Below are 19084 nucleotides of genomic sequence, written 5' to 3' on the forward strand. Positions count from 1 at the left end.
TTGTAACTCGTTTAATTGTTTCCTTAATAGGCAATTTGCCCTATGATTAGTTTTAAAACTTTATGCCACTTGATTGCCTCAATATAAGGGTCTGTTGACCTGGAATGGCAAGTTATATTTTAATTTGCTTCTAATATTGCTGGTGTTTTAAATTTAATTGTGCTTTTAATCCTTATTTTAGGGTTTGTTGATTTGGACTTTTCATGGCATACATGCCAGATATATTTGTCAAGTTTTCTTAAACATTTAATATTCTGACTAATTGTAGATAACTAATTTTGTTCAAGAGTATTGTTCGCCCGCAAAGTTTACGGGCTGTTGCCATTTGACTTTTGTATCTTATGTATGTTATACATTTTTTGTATTTTATGTTCTCTAATGTTTTTTTTACTTGGTTTTTAATAAACATTTACCCGTATGCCCTCAATTGGGGCAGGTCGGTGTAAATATTTTCATGTGTGTTAAATGTGCTAAATTTGGATGTTGAAGGGAAAAAGCCAGAACTAATTGATAAAATTTACCAATCGCTTATGAACTTAAAAGAATTACAAGCTTTTAATACACAATTGAGCGAAGAAGATGATCATTACGAAAGTGAATCTGAAGTAGTGCATGTACATAATGACATTGAAGCCGCACCCTTATCGAGTAGTAACAAAACAACTTTACAAACAAACAAATAGTAACAAATTACTTTCTTTTAAAAGAAATATTATCTTCAATTAGACGATTCAATGCTTCTGATTCATATGGGATACATTTGTTTTTTAACGATGTTGAGGACGCGTTTAATTTTATTCCGAATTTAAGTGATACGCAGAAAATAACATTTTGTAAAACTTTACTTGACGGTCAAGCTAAAACTTTTATTTTCACGCAACGTAATTTAACATCGTGGATATTGTTTAAGAATGCCTTATTAAATAAGTTTAGTCACCAATTAAATGCCGCCGAAATTTTAAATGATTTCAAAATACAGATTACGTGCTTGAAACATGTGCCATGTCACTTCATTACTCCTCATTGGAACGTTTCGAAATATATTCAAAGAGTTGTTTAAATTTCCTGCTAACGATCGAGGAAAAAAATACATCACTCTGTAGAAATCATTCAACGTAAAAGGAAGTTTAAATTCCCTTCACAAGCTTCGAATTTTAACTTCAATTAAAGATTGTTTTCAATGCGGTCAATTTACAAACTTATTTCTCTGCAAATTACGAGTAGGAAATGCGATAAAAAAAATTTAAATTACATTTACATTTTTTTGCTTACCTTAACAGAATCTGAAAATATATCCATAAAAAGCCATTAATCAGAAATATTCAGAATTAAATCATCAAATGATAAATATCGAGTTGCATCAAAATCCTGAAAAAAAAATATGAATTTAAACATTGTTTTAAATGCATTTGGATAAACATATCCCAATATTATGTAAAGAATAATTCACGCACTCGAAACAATGAATACTTTATTGGAATCAATAGCTTTGATACATTATATCCGATGGAATTTAACGATTATATGGATTAGTCTACAAAATTCGAAACACGAATTGACGATGCTTCGAATCCATAGAATGAATTCAATTAATTGAAGTCGCGAAATCTGGAAGGAAAATGTCGCAGAAGTGATTTACTCCTGATTTAATAGAAAATTTCATTATTTGAATATGAATCGTACAGTCTAATCACCAGAGATTTTCTTGTAACTGGATCACTAAATCAAATATTATGTACATTATTTCAAGGGAATGACTGATATTGCATAAATTTGAGTCTGAGTACGCATCAAATATGTCAATAAATATCAATATTATTTGCACGTTTTCAATTATATTCAAAATCGTTTTTCTTGTTATTTCAGTTGAAAATATCTTTCCGAATTTCAATACATTTGATACGTATGTCATGAAAAAAGCATTCTATTTATTTCTCCAAAAGGATATAAATAGCCAGCTCAGACCAAAAAACAACTACAGTATTTAGCGTCAGAACTACTCAGTGAGTGAAATCGATTGTAGGATTGTTAAGTTAAAAGATGTATTTTTCCAGGTTTATTTTTCTTTTCATTTTGGCAACAGTGCTGCCCTTGTCATCTGCTTGGTGTAAGGATGACTCCCTGAGCCCATTCGGTGAAAAAGTAAAAGACATCATACCTGAAGATACTAAAACCATACTTTTCAACCAAAATTACAAGGACCTCAAAGAGATAGAAAAAACGGAAGAAATTCTGCCGAAAACGTTTACTAAAGCATTCGGCGGTCCACCGCTTGATCCTTGCCTTGTTAAACACATAAACGCGGTCACTACTCGATTGCTTCAAAACGGTAACAAGGATGGACTTTTTCAAGGTTATGCCAATTATGAGTTTTTGAAGCAAATCGGAAAATTAAATTCAGGCAACATGGACCACCTGGCTAAGGCGTTCGTGAAGGCGCTTAACGAAGCTGTCAAAACAGTGCCCGATGATTACTCCATCATAGATACCCTCCCAGCCTTGCTTACCGGAGAGGCTGAATTTCTAAAATCTGAAAAGATAACGCCAGAAAAAAATGCGAATAAATTCATAGAATATTTGAAGCTGGAGAAAGCAGCCATGACAGCATCAAATTTTAGCTCACTGAATTTGTTATTAATTAATTTGTTACAGTTCATACAATATTTGCCTTGAAATTTGAATAATTTCAAAATTAAAGTTGACTGAATTCAGTTTGTCAGTTCTTTGTTTGCAGAATGATTTATTCAGTTAAATAACTGAAATATTCTACATTAAGTTCACCTTTACTAATGTTAACAATTTTCTTTACATAATTCTGTGTGTAGCTTGGAGCTAAGGATTATAATATTTAATGATATTTTCAAATTAAAGTATATTACTATATTTATGTTAATGTGTCTTTTTTTTTAAATTTCTCGAATTAGGTTAAATATCCTGTAATAACAATGAACTAGTGGCAAACATTTTTAGTAATCCAGAATTAACATATAAGTATATGTTTGAACAAATTAGCAATAATTAATTCTTCTTTCTTTATTTCTTTTGAATCAATCAATTCGATTGCGTGATTGGATGCCTTTCAGTAAACTGTGATACATTTAGCGAAGATTCTTTTCACTGTGCATCTTAGAAACTCAAGATTCAATCTCACTATGTAGATAAAAGTAAGTACTGTAATTTAATACTTTTTTTTCATGAAAATATGTCTTGTGACTGTAAGAGTAGAAGTCATATAGTTTCCAATTCTATTGGCAAAATAATGTGGAATTAAATATAAGTTCATTTCGACATGTAATTAGGTTTCAGTTGTTTTTAACCAACATGAGAATAAGTTGTTTAATTTATTCGTTTAATTGGAATACATTTTTTTTACATTTTTTTATTTTTTAATTCTTTGATGAGTAATTTCTTATGTCAATCTTTAAAAGGCTACCACACTCGTTGAATTTGTGCTGCAAAGTGTTTTTTTAAAAAAAACAATATTTAAAATACATTTTACTTAATTGAAAATTTAATCTGAATTGCACAGATCCAATTTAAAACTAAACTATTTTTATTACAAACTGTTTCGCAAAATTTTAAAATTTTTGAAATAAATATCTTTTTTCTAATAAATCTTTTTTCCAAAAATTAATTCAAAGCATTTCCTAAATTTTTGTCATTGATATAATTCTTAAAAATTCTTGAAACTAAATGAGTATGTATTTATAATAACACATGTATTTAAAATGATGTATTTATAATTTAATCCAATTCAATTTTAAATCTAATATTTTTTTAATTCAAAATATTGATTACTTCTATTTAATTGCATTACTAGTTATTAAAGCCTTTATTATTTTTAAAAAAATATATAACTTCATAAAATTTTTAATAACTTATATTTATTTTTTTATCAATGCATTTCTAATAATAAACTCGAGTCAATTTTTTCTGTCAAGTCTATAGTGTTGAATATAGATAACCGCAAGCCCAGAAGCGGGGTCAGCTGTTCGACGCTGATAATAGAACTAAAGACATTGAACATACTTCGAAATTTTTATGACTTACCTTCAACTTTTGAAAGGCACTATATCTATAATAGTTTCAGTTTTATATCCATCTTTTATGCATTTTATTCACTTATCTAATTCTGATATTAAATAATAATAACGAAGATGGAGGAAAATAAGTTTTATCGATTTGTTTGTTAACTTCAAAATAAAAAAAAAGTATAAAAGAAATTTGTGATCACCGAAAGGATATTACAAGTTGACAAAAAAGTTGTTGTCAATTTTTTTTTACCCTCTTTATTTGTGATGCTCACATGAATTAGTATTGAAAACGATCCAGTTTAAAATGTAGCTTAGAATTTCTGATTCGTCATTAAAACAATAAAAACAAAAATATCGTTCAAATGATGAAATTCTCTTTTATTCACTACTCAGGAAGTATTTATGGGATCTCTTTGGTACCATATCTCAAAAATAAACGCACCAACTTAATGCATAGCAAAATTAAAAGCGAAAAAAATAATTCTTAAAAAATAATCAAAGAGCAGCGGTTGCCATAGCAACGCATGCAATGACGACACATGCACGCTATTTATTATTATTCTTCAACACAGTTGAAAAGTGTGATGACGGCCAAACTCGTTGCGCACGCCATCAAATCCAAAACAACGCCCATTTTGCCAATGGGTAATAAATGATTTTTTCCCCAGCAGAATAATTCAATCCATATCCATGAAAATTAACAAATTGGCTTGGACATTATTCCCAGGCTGCTTTCAACCACAAAAATTTCAAGAATCACATTTTAAAGTCTGTTTTAACTATTTTTTTGCTCTTTAATGAAGTTCCTCACAAACCGATTGGCTGGATCTCTTGATGTCAAATCAGATGATTTCAAAAACCTTGCAATAGCGGAGGTCAAAGCTGGAAAAGTAGAACTGATATCATCATTGTCCAATGATGTGGCAGATTTGTTGAGCTCATCTACCCACCCATGAGCCAGATTATCGACGTTGTCTGGTGTCAGTATTCCATCCTCCATTAAAGTCTCTGATACCGCATTGGCATTGATGCGAAAAATATAGGAAGGAGAAAGAACACTTAATCCCAATCGTTTTGTTTCATACATAAGTTCTTTTTTTACTGCGTTATTTACTTTAGATCCAAGTATTTCCTCTAGTTTTCCTATTGACAAGTCTAGAATTTTCAGTAAATCATCAGAGCTCTTAATGTTAACAGCAAAGATTTTTTGATAAATATCATCACTTATAATGCTTTTCACTTTTTCGCCAAATGGCGATACGGAATCTTCAATTTTATTTCCCTCAGTGAAAGACACATATATTAAAAATACTGCAACTATATAATTTGAAGTTAACATTTCGCAGTACATAATTTATAGTTATTGTTTACTCAGAGGGAATGCGATATATATATACTAATAGCTGTGTTGTAATTATTCAGTCGAGTGTTCCAATAAAAATGTCCATTGAGACATCATTTTAACGCCTTCGAAAGACTTTGGCATGCTTAATATCATAATTATATGATATTAAATAAGTCAAATTTCCTAACAGAAATCGTAAAGGAAACAAAACATGATAAAATGATATTTCATTAGTTATTCCTAAAAATCATGTGTAACTAAATCTTTTCGACCATTAGGAAAATCATTTTAGAAAAATTATTTCGATCACCTTTCTGTTTTTGTCTTTTTATATTTTTGAGAAACAAAAATTTATTTTAAACTGAAACAATTATTTTGTTTGAATCTCTCTCTCTCTCTCTTTATATTTATATATATATATATATATATATATATATATATATATATATATATATATATATATATATATATATATATATATATATATATATATATACACTTACAGCTAAAAATTAAAAATGTAGAGACATGGAAAAAATATAAAATAAAATTTTAAGACAAGAGAAGAGGAAAAAAAATTTTAAAAAATAATGTTTAAAAAAATCAAAAAGCTGAAAATGAAATGATGAAACGATATACTCTCGTCATCAGCTCACGCGATTATATTCGCTAAAAACAGTGCTTTCTAATATTGTATTCATATAGCCAAAGCAAAGTATATCAATGCCATGTAAAGAGCATCAAATGAATTGCAAAAATGCAAAATAGAACAAAACTGCAAATTAACACAATCAAGCAAAATGGGAAATTAAAAATAAAGAAAATACAGATAAAAACACAAAAAGTAATATATAAAGTCAGTGAGTAGAATTCGAATGTACTGGCACGTAATGGTATCTTTAAAAATGATTTAAAATGCTTACATACCAAGTTTGCCAAATTACAAAATAAGGAAATAGAATAGAAGATATGGAATAAATAGTGTTTGAGGAGATCTTTAATGGCATCCAATAACTGAAATAAAGAAGAGCTTTGGATTTGTTAGTTAAAGTAGATTAGCCCGAGTTAGATGTGCACAGGGCGAAATAGTATTATAATGGATAATTCAAAGTTTATAATTATTAGGGTTGCATTTTAATTATAAAAATTTTTTATATTAATGATTTTATAGAAATTATTAATATTTAATAAAAAAAAATTATTTTAATTTTTTTTTTATTCAGGCAGCACCACATGGAGGTGGCAGACATTTCCCTCCATACATTGTATTTACTTAATTGACAGAGCAATTTTAGAAAAATTTGTGGAATTTTTACTGTTATTTAAATTTTCCTTATTATTAAATATAAGGTCTTTAAAGTTAGAATAAACAGCCTTTTCCATTCTATTTACGTGGCAAAAGGTAAGGAGAATCTATTTGATATCTTTAAACGAGACTTATTGAGATCATTAAGAAAATATTTTCATTAATTGATAAATGGTAAATGAGACTATATGGTTTTGTGCCCTTATCATTAAATTTCTTAGTTCCATGTTATCTATAATATTTAAATGATCAGTATTATCAACAAATTCAAAGTATTTCTCTTCTTCACTGTCACATTCATAATCGGATATTTTAGTTTTCCCTAAATGTTTGCTAATATCATTATAATTAAGAACAGTTCTACCAAGAGATTTATTATATTTATAACTTCTAATTAATCTTTTAACGGAATTTTTTTCTTAATTCTTTAAAATCTTAGAAAATTTAAACTTATCAATAACATTAAGACATATTAATAACATTATTGTGTTTACTAACAGATTTACAGTTATCGTTATTTTTATTTATATGTTTTTCCTAAATATTGGGGCAAGTTTTGCATGTTTTATCACCACACGCTTTATAAGTAGGAGAAAATTCTGGAATAGATTGTAATTCAAAATATCTTTTGTTTTTAGAGTAGCAGGTTGTCGATCTGAAGGTCATCTCAGAATTTAGGTCCTGGTACCGGGTACTCGTACTGGGTGTAGTATAATTCTTTGTAAGAAATGTGTATAATATTTTAATTAGTCTACATTTGTACTCGGTATGACAAGCCTAATTCAGAGGGGACCTTAGGATCAAAAGAATTGTTTAATGCGTGTTCGGCAATGCTTAATTACTTTTTATTTGATATGCCAAGTTATCTGAATGATCAACGTGACCTTTGCATCATATGTGGACTACGTGACTCTATTGGTATTTCTAAGGTTAACTGAAGCCACGTGTTTGTTTTACTTATTGATACTAATTCGTTAAGGATAAGTTTTTAAAAAAATGCCATTATTGTAACTGACGGCAATGATGCGTAATTTTAGTTACTTGTTGCAGTAAAATAATAAGCTATGTAGGGCATAATTAATCAATAAATGGAACTAATTTGCTTCAGAGCACTTAAAAAATTGATAAACTATTATTGATGTTAATTAATTTTAGTTAGAGGTAGAAATTAAAATTTTAAAAAAAGTTCTGTACTAAAAAGCAAAATTAACAGAGAAATAGCCAACATTTTGAAAGCAAGGATTTCTGGCATTATGTAAGTTGAAGCAATTTTAATATGAGCCCAATATACTTTTATATATGTAGGTAAGAAGTATTTTATGATTAAATTTGGCGTCAATTACAGCTCAATCAATACCGTATATTTTATGATTTATACTGTGGAAATAGGTTTTTACTGCACCTCGAAGATATAAGCACGGGAGAAAATTACTTGATTGTAGTAAATGTATTGTGAGTTGCCTAGCACCAGATGAATAACAGCATAAGACCTGATAATACCGAATACAGTCAATCTGCATTTTGATGGAATGAATGAATATGTACTTGCTTTGCTTAATCTAATAACGTTAAGTCGTAGAAAAAGGCAAAAAATTATAATAACTAAAAAAACTCATTATTATTATTGTCGGTAATTGCTTTCAGTTCTGTTCATAATTTTGTAGTGTTGTACAGTACAGGTTTATTGATTCTTTGTTTTCACACCTGACGAAAAATGGGAATGCAGCTAGTTACGTAATAAACTAAAGTATAACTATCAAATCAGTTTTTAATTTAAACCAAATATTTTCGATAACCAAATCAAATAAATAAGTCACATAATTTTAATGATCGTGTCCCTAATATACTTTTATTAAATTAAGCATAATTATAATTTAAGAATTTCGGTGTCAGTTGTTTTACACACCAGCAAACTTAGAAGGGCCGCACCGGTTCCCTCTGACTTTCTAGATATACAGCCATGTTTAGTCTTTCCAGTGTAAACTATAATACAAAATTTCTAGTGTAAACTATAATTTCTAGTTTAATATTATAATATAAAATATAATTTACATATTCTGAAATAAATATAATAAAACATGAAAATTTCATATTTGGAAGCAATTTTGATTGACAAGTTGTGAAGCACGTCTCCGGTCCCTTTCATGAAGGATCTTTTTCCGACCACAATTCTGACGTCATATTTCGTGATCACACCATTGCTTGTAGACGCGTTGAACAGTCCGCATCGAAACACTAACAAATCCAACAACTTCATTCACTGTATGACCATTGGCACGGCCAAACACAATTGCCCATTTTTACCACTCTATCACATTCTTGCTTTTACCCCTATTTAAACTCAATTTCTGCTTCAAACAAAAATATCTCACTGATCGCTATTTGCTTTTGATCGCTATGAAGCAGTGTGCACGTCACTTGACCACTGCGTCATCTAACGAAACCTAACGATTCATTGGTGCTTGCTCACTAGGGTGACTAATTCTTTTGTCCGGTGAGCTTATATATATATATATATATATATATATATATATATATATATATATATATATATATATATATATATATATATATATATATATATATATATATATATATATATATATATATATATATATATATATATATATATATATATATATATATATATATATATATATATATATATATATATATGCATACATTATTTATATATGTGCACACATATATAGTATGGTAATAACGGTAGTATATTTTGCTAAATTTAAAGCTAGAATATTTTGTTGCAAGGCTGACACTCTATTTTTTTATGGCGGGCATTTTGTAGTTCAAAGGAAGTAATGAAAAATGATATATTTGTGATCGTATTTTGATATCCAGGACACATTTTAGGCAAATTATAAGCTTATAACTAAAGCATAAAATGACTCTAACCTGTGAATGATTTGAAACTACGATAAAATTAACTTAATCTACTTTGTGTGGAACATATTTTGTTTTAAATAAACATGTTTGGTTTGGCTAATTTAAACAAAAACTGAGAAAAGGAAAACTGACAGACTATATATTCAAGTTTATCAAAAACAGCTGTTTGGTTTTTTTTTTTCATGTGGAAATAACATACAGATTTCATTTCAGTTTTTTAATAAAAAGTTTATTTAAAATAATGAAGTCCATTTCAATTACAAATAAAATCATGCTGAGGCTAATAATTACTTCACCCTATTTAACTGACATATATTACTTCACCATATATTTGGTGACAGCATATATATTTTCAAGCTCCGATGTCGCAGTTGACTAAGGCGTCAATGACACCACTTCTCTGGAAGTAGTGAGTTTGAATCTGACTGCCGACAAAACAACTGGCATATATAGGTAGCAAGATTAAGTTAAATCTGTTGCTGTTGAAAGTACTCTCGTTGGTTGTGGTGTGGAAGTTTGGAGAGATGAGTTGCTCAGGCGGCTGTTCACGTCACCTGATAGGGATCAAAATTACGGGACATTCCTACCATGGACATCAAAATATAGAGCCCTAATAAATCGGGGTTAGGTTATGGCCATGGTTGGGCGATGTGTGTAAACGTTCAATAAAGTTTGATACAGTTGTATTTTAAACATTTATTTCAAAAGTTGTTAATTAATAGAAAATGTTGCGTAAGAACCTGATTCAGTAAAGCCTCTGTCATACTTTTCATTTTTTTTTAAATTATCACTATGCAAGTTATGATATTATTAATTTAATCTGAAGAGTTATCTAAGAATGAATCGTCTAAAAATTATTATGTCAAATTTTTAAATTTATCTTCTGTAGTTGTATATGTTGCTAAATACTGGGAGACGTTTTAAATAGGACTAATAACTTAGTAGTTTGCTTCGAAATCTTTTTATGTCTTATAATTTTGTTCTATAATATTTGGGAGTGGGTGAGTGTAAGCAGTTAGAGGGAGGAACTCAGCAGTATTGCGGAAAAAAAATTAAATGCCTTGAAAGAAAATTATACCCTACTCGTAGTTTTTCTCAGCAATTAATTTAGTTAAGTTTTAATTTTTTGAAAATGTTAGTGCTATTATCTTAAATTATTAGCTGCAACTATTAATTTAAGAATCAATGAGAAATAAAATTTGTATTCAAAATGTGATCTAAAGCTTACCAATGGCAGACAATGCACAGAAGGCATCGTAATCATTGATGTGATATAAGCAAATGTAGCGAAACTCATATTACATCTGAGCATTTCAAAGCTTAAGCAAAGCTTTAACATTTCCAACAAGGGTTCCATAAAAGGAAATATTATGAATATTTTTTTCTATGAAAGAAAAATTTGAATCTCCGTATAAAAGCAACTTATTTTATAAGAAAATGTGAAACATTACAAAAAATTTTCGAGATGGTTGTCGAATAAAATTTTAGAAGAGTTTGTCAAAAACAAACTCACTGATATTCGCAGATAATAATTGAATGAATCAAATAAAAATGCTACTTGAAACAAAAAAATAAATAAATTTCCATTAAATTATGTAAACAGACAGTAGTAGTATATAGGGGGGGCTACAGGACACTTTTGCCCTTCCCTATATACTACTATTAATTTCCTATTTTTATATTAAAAAAATTTAAAATAGACCTATATTTTACATTTTTATATGAAATATCAGTATATTTAATAATTCTTATTTTTATATTAATAATTTTTATTTTATTAAAACCTTATTGAAAATATCGTTTTTTATTTTACATGCAATTCATAATCGTAATATTTATTTTTACCTTTAAAATCAAAAATATATTTTCCACTATTAATTTTTCTTATAGCTTTATCAGATAATTCACCATGACATTTCGAGAGATAAAAATCTTTCTCATCATTGTCTACTTCTAATCTAGCTATAATAGAGTCACCGTATTTTGTATTTATTTTTCTCAGTGATATTAAATTATATTTACCTATCTCGAGTTCATTTAATTTGTATGTTTCAGGAAATCGTTTGAGGTCATTAAATTCTTCCATTTATTTAGAAACATTTTTTGTAATATAATTTCTATAATACATACACTTGTATAACGAACATCCAGGTCCTAAAATTTTAGTACATTTAGGTACATCAATGTCAATAGATGGTATATTCAATTCATCTAATATCTCTTTTTCTAAAATACCTCCTTTATAAGCAAATGTACCACCATATAGTTGATATAGGTTATTTATATAATCTTTTACGTCTTGATGATTTATCCATAAACTATTCTTATTTCTATTAAATCTTAATCCGTGTACTTCTGAAGTACATTTACGTATAATCTTCAATTCTTGATCATTCAATTCACAATTAGGTGTAAATACGCCAATATATTCACCGATTGGTAAATTTAAATGAACCCATCCTATCTCTCTTAAAATCTTACGACTGGGAAAAATAAATCCCTGAATGTTTAGGATGACTGTAATCTTATCCATTTATTAAGAAACATTTTTTTAAAAGCCAAAAGGTACAGTATCATAATTATCTAAAAGTCTACGTTTATCGTATCCAAAGGTATAACGTTTATTTGTTTTAATACTTGAAATATTCCTATCTTTTTCGATTTTAAACTGATTGATTTCTACATCTAAACAATCTGTTTCACCTGTTATTATTTTAGTCCTATTATCAAAGTCTAATATGGTTTCACTCTGATAAGACATTTTAAAACCTTTTACTTTTCCATGTACAGATTTATCATTTAATTTATACCCATAATCTTTAGATGCTCCAGCTATCCAAGATGTAATATATTTATCATTTCCCAATTCATCAGTCCATTCTCCTAACATACATCCCGTTTCAATTTTATTGGTTCCGTCGTCTATATATACTATACTATCTGTATCATAATAAAGTACTTTATCTCCTAATTTATCTAACATTTCATATAATCTAATTCTGGCAGAACTAGTTGTAAAAGCAGCTATATATATATTAGTATTGAAGTTATTTTTTTCAAATTTATCTTTCATTTTATAACTCATTTCCACACAATCGTCATTTAAAAAATTCATATTCAAATCTTTAATAGTATCATTTAGAATAATTCTATAAAAATCTTCAATTTCCATCACATATTCAGTTTGTTTCGTATTATTTCTTTGACCAAACTTACCCCATAAAGAATTTAAACATATTTTAGCTATGAATCTTAAACCTGGATTTTCTTCAATTTTATCTAAATTAATACTTAATTTTTCCTTAACTACTTTTCTATACTCTTCTTCATTTTTGAAATTATTTTTCCACTTGTCACATGTTTCTAATTTTATTTTTAAAAACGTCTTGACGTATTCTTTAAACAGTTCATTCGTTTTATTTTCGAAATGCCACACTTCATAAATATTCAATATTTTATATCCTTTTTTAATAGCTAATCTGATCTCTTCAGTAGTCCAAGTTCCGATTATACATCTATCGCTATCATCGTGTTTACATTCTGAATTTCTTATCTCGTAACAAATTTCACATTTCTTTTTTTCTAAAGTGGTTTTGAAATGATTACATTTTATTGTTTCAGAACAAGTTCTACATAATGAAAATATTAATTTTTCTTCTTTATAAGGTAATACTGGATGATATAATTTTCTAGGTGGAAGTACTTTACATTTTATTAATCCATACCAATTTTCATCGTATTTTTTAGGATTAAATATTTTGATTGGATGACCTTCTGGATAGTTATCAAAATAATTTACAGTAGGATATAAAGAACATACGTCAATATATCTACCTTTTTCATTACTTTTCATTTCATATTTTAATTTGGTAGGTTCACATCTTCCACCATAAAAAGCATCTCTAGGATTTAAAGGTTCTATAAAATCTCTCTTCCATTCTTTTTTCATGTATTGTTTCATATCCTTATTATTATCAAAATCACACTCCCAGATATTTACCAATTCATAACCCGCTTCAATTATATTTTTATTGATCTTCTTAGTTCGTTTATATAAATCTTCCATGAGCAATTGATTAACAGTGTTTACTTGTGTTCTAGTGAAACATTTGTTACATCCATGCCAGAAACATCCATTAAATTGAAATACTGTATTTTTATAAAATCCATCTACCTTATAACATTTTTCACCTAATTGTAATTTTTTCTCTCCTCCATTCAAAGCATGGCGTATATTAATATTTTCCTTTTTTGATATGTAATCTAACCAAGCTATTGATTTTTTACTGTACTGATCTTTTTGAATGACAATTTCATCAATAGCTATTGTGTTTTCTTTCAAGAATTTATCTCTGTAAATGGCCATACATAGACCAGCTAAAGTTACATATTTAAACGGATCTACATTCACAGTTTCTAAGAATAATCTTCTTAATTCTAAACAACCTTTTCTTAAAATATCTACATCAGATCTACAGTATTTTATAAATTCCTTTTGGAAATCAAAGGTTTCATGTTTAATGGAATCATACCATTTATCAAATTTTTTCCTGTCTTCATTAACCATATAATTATATCCATAGTAATATTTATCTGGATATTTACCAATATAATTTTGATTCTTTTGTTTGTTGAATAAATGAGGAAAATAACCCTTGGCCAGTTCACTTAAACCAAACGTTTTAGGAAATTTTTTAAGTGGACACATTGTAAAATTAATAGAATCAATAAACTTTATATCATACTCATTAGCTTTCATATATGCTAACTTATTTCCTTGATAAATTGTGAATATTTTTATATGTTTTTAAAACAATACTTAGCTAAAAATTGAAAATCAAATCCTTTTCCATAATGAGCTATAACTGTATATTCTTCGTGTTCCTCACTAAATAACCATTCACAAAAATCGTTTTCATTTTTAAATTCTGTTTCGTTTCCATGAAAATCATGACATATAACTAGATTCACTTCATGAATTCCTGTATCTTGTTGAGTTTCAACATCAAAAAATAAGTATTTTTCTGTATAATCATATTTACATTTTTTACACCATCTTTTTTTATTACATTTATTTTTTACACAATTATTTTCACATACACCTCCTTTACTTTTTTCATATTTCATGAAACACTCATGACCTTTAGTGACCCACTCCCAACAATTATTACAATGATATTCACCACATATATGTTCTTCTGTTTTCCTTTCATTTCTATTAATATTTCTTTTACATTTTAGACATTTCCATAGTAATTTGCAAACAGTACAACCTTCTGAATTTTTCTTGTTATGATTATTATAACAACCTTTTCCTTTAAATTTACGGTTACATTTTTTACAAAATATTTCCTCTCCTTCACAATTAGATTCTTTAACAAAACACCTATCACATTTTAAAGGGCATTTATGTTGATTTGAACGTTTATAACCCACTTTACAATAATTACAATAATTATTCTTACCTAAAAATCCTGTCATTGATGTAATGACATCGAAATGATTTCTATTCTTATATATAAAAATACATGTTGATTTTTAATCACCATTATATATAATTTCATTACCATTTTCTCTACAAACTATATTGATCTGAATGTCTAAAAAATTTTCAAATATTTTAACTTCTTCTAAACTACACACTTCTAAAGGAATTTTACATACATCATGTAATTTTATAGCTAATGTTTTTTGTAAAACACGACCTTTTTTAATATAAATTATTTCATTACTTGATAATTTTTCAGTACATAATTTATCACTTAACAGTTCAGGATTTTGGATAGCTAAAGCTGTTATAATTGATCTAGCCAAACATATATTATCATCATTTTTTATTTGACAAATACTTTTCTTTTTTGCTGGATCTGTTTCAGAATACATTTTTAAAGCCTTGTGTCCACCACCATGAGGTAATTCGATGACATTAAAATCAAATATACACTCTGTTATATCCAGTTCTTTATATTCAATTTGGTTGGATAATTTATCAATGTATTCATTAAAAGCAGTTTTAGTTGACATCATTTTATCATGAAAAGGTACATTTAATTTAGGATTATGTATAATTACATCTACTTTTCCTATAATATTTCCAATAGCCCTTTTAAATATATTTCTTAAAATATTATAATATTGTTCAGGTAAAATTTTAGATCCTACCACTCTATATTGTTTTCTATAAACTTTATATTTTTCAATATATTGACCTCTGAATTCAATAATTTTATAATCTGGTTTAAAGAAATTTTTAAGATTTACCTCTACTTTTACCTTATCTTTCATTTTTTGAGGCCTATACAAAGCATTTAAATTAGTTTCAGTTAAAATATTTTTTTCTACTTTTGGTATAAATTGACCATCTTTATATTTTAAATTATAAGAATCAAATAAATTCTTGATTCTCTTTCTTCTTTCTGGATGATTTATAAATATTTTCCTCTTACGATCTAAATAGTTAGTAGCATCTAATCCTAAATAATCTGATAAAACAGATTTATAATTTCCTGTACTTTTGATATAAGAAACTACTGATTCAATAATATTTGATTTTAATCTCTTATCAGTCAGGACAGGAATTTTAAGTTTAGTTATCAATTCTCTTAGTTTTTTAATACTGAAAGTTGAGAGTACATTACTCAAGTGTTTGAACTCCTTTGTCATGTTACTCATTTATAAGGAAGAAAATTTATAAATACTTTTATAAAAAGGAGTTCATACGTTTTATATGAAAATTACTTCTAAAATGTCTTTGTTTATGTGAATAAGTATAATTTTTGCCACAATCGCATTCATAATATATATATTTTCTTTTAAGATCACAATCTATACATCTTTTAAATAAATATTTTTTATATTTGTAAAATTCGTCAGCTGATTTCAAAGTCTTACAATCGCAACAAAATTTATCTTCCATTTATTAAATGGAGTTTTTATAAATACTTTTCTGTCTCTTTAAGAAACGAATTCCAAATTTCATCATAAATGTTTTGTTTTTTAGGACTACCTAACTTAATATTATTAGGAATATTATAATATTCACATATCTTTTTCATAAAATATTTATAATTTAAACTCTTTTTAAAATACATATAATCTAAAAATTTTAAAAACATTTCATCTGTTTCAACTGTAAAAACCAAGTTCAATTTTCTTTTTAACTTTTTAAAAAAACAAATTCTCGAATTGTATCTCTGTTTTAAAAAAATATCAAAATCTTTCGTGTCATAAAAATATACATCTTCTTCTGAATCGTAACTTATTTTTTTATTCTTAATTTGTTTAAATATCTCTGTATAAACATTTTCCATTTATTTAAAAAAATATTTAAATATGTGTTCTTTCTTTTCTATTGCGCAATCACAGCCACCGAGATGGCTTTTATTGCACAATTCCTATGAGAGCCATATAGATAGCTCTCTTACGTCACAGACCTTATTAAGCAATCATTATTTCCGTTTGAAAAGCCACTGCGGTGGCTTCTGAACAGGAAGTTGACTTATGATATCACTTACCCTTGTTTCGCAAGACATCAGCTTTTCCGAATCATTTTTAAAACAATAAGTTTTTTAAACTAAAGGAATTTTTCAAAGTTAATTCAACAGATAGGAAGATCGAAGCTTTAAATTAATAAACTTAGAAAATAAAGTCTTATTATTTTTAGTTATCTAAAATAATAATAATAAATAAAGTAAAGTCTAAAATAATAATAAAAAATAAATAATAATAATAAATAAAATAATAATAATAAATAAATAATAATAATAATAATATAATTTTTTACTTTAAATAAGTCAGAAACTTTACGTTAAATAAGAAAATTTAAAATAAGAATAATTAGTATAAGAAAATTTAAAATAAGAATAATTAGTATAAGAAAATTTAAAATAAGAATAATTAGTATAAGAAAATTTAAAATAAGAATAATTAGTATAAGAAAATTTAAAATAAGAATAATTAGTATAAGAAAATTTAAAATAAGAATAATTAGTATAAGAAAATTTAAAATAAGAATAATTAGTATAAGAAAATTTAAAATAAGAAATATTTAAGTAATTCGTTTAATAAAACTATAAGTAATTCATTTTCAGAATAATAAAATACAATAAGAATTAAAAAACATGTAGGAAAAATACTTTGAAAATACAAAAAAAAGAAAAAAATAATTTAATATAATAACCTACTTAACTTAAATCTTAAATATAATAACCTACTCCTTCGACGATTTGAACTCAAATGAACGAAACACGGAAGTAAATGATTTCGAAACGTGTAGAAACTTCTAGAAGGACACGACGTCATTTCGATGAATCATTTGTTGCTCGACTGATTTGAAATAAAAGCATTTATAAAAATGTTTCGTAATAAAATGGCTTCTTTAAAAGATATTTGTTATGAGCAAATTAAAGATAGTTATTATTATGGATTGTTTGGAGATTTTAAATTAATAATAGATAAAAATACTGGATATTTCAATGCTTCTAAGTTATGTAAATCAGGAGGTAAAAGATTTAAAAAGTGGTTAGAAAATAAAGAATCTAAAGAGTTAATTTTATATTTAACTAAATTCCTAGAAGGCCCGAATTCGGGCCCTCTAGAAAATTCATTATTTTATGAAATTAAAGGTAGAAATGCAACTGAATTAAAATATAATGGGACTTATGTTTCTAAGGATTTAATTACAAATATAGCTTGTTGGATTTCACCTGAATTTTCTAAAAAAGTAAACGATGTTGTAATTAATTATTATGCTAATAAATTTAATGAAAAATATAAAAATGATAATGATAAACTTCAAAAGAAATTAGATATAATAAAAATTAAAATGAATGACTTAAAAATAAAAAATGAAAAATATAAAGAAGACGTAACACCTAAAACATCTCAACCTAGAAAATTAAACATGTTTACAATAATAGAAAAGAATAAAAATGATTCTGATTATCATTATTATGTTATTAGATGTCAAAGAGGTTTATATAATAAAACTATACGAGATTTAAAACTTAGATATCCTAATTTAAAAATAGCTCATGAAATTCAATATAATCCGAATGCTATTAATTTATTTAACAGAATAAAAGAAAATATTTCTTATATAGAAACTAAATTTAATCATTTAAAATTAAAAGATTATGATATGGAAAGATTTAAAAATGATATAATTCAATTGATTCCTAAATTAGAATAATATTTTTTTTATCTATCCAACTATTAAATTCTTCAGGGTAACCAACCCATTTCACTAATAATTTATTTCCTTTCTTTCTTATTATTTTTTCAATCTTATATGTTTCATTTTTCTTATTATATTTTACTAATTCTTTTTCATAATAAGTTCCTTTAATTTCTTCACCATTTAAATCTTTCACTCTATAAGTTATAGGATCTGTTTTCAATATTTCAGATATGATAAAAATTTCTTCTGTAAATGTAGGATGATAACCTCTGGTAAATGTTTCTTTATATTTTGAAATTCTAACTTTATCACCTATT

The 19084-nt window shown here is 26.6% G+C and overlaps 1 protein-coding gene across 2 annotated transcripts in view; it reads right to left on the reverse strand.

The window, feature by feature from the left end:
- LOC147814400 (eclosion hormone-like) overlaps positions 1-19084 on the reverse strand; it is a 53482-nt gene that overhangs the window by 16415 nt on the left and 17983 nt on the right. Inside the window, exon 2 of one of the 2 annotated variants that reach the window (XM_087155582.1) lies at positions 1273-1368. The exons of the other annotated variant lie outside the window; for it this stretch is intronic. Coding sequence (XP_087011708.1) covers positions 1273-1299 — 27 coding nt within the window. The 5' untranslated portion in view covers positions 1300-1368. The remainder of the gene's footprint in view (positions 1-1272; positions 1369-19084) is intronic. 2 annotated transcript variants of the gene reach the window in all.

This window comes from Parasteatoda tepidariorum, chromosome 2, assembly GCF_982258835.1.
Source record: "Parasteatoda tepidariorum strain Cologne lab strain chromosome 2, Ptep-v5.0, whole genome shotgun sequence".
Classification (NCBI taxonomy): domain Eukaryota; kingdom Metazoa; phylum Arthropoda; class Arachnida; order Araneae; family Theridiidae; genus Parasteatoda; species Parasteatoda tepidariorum.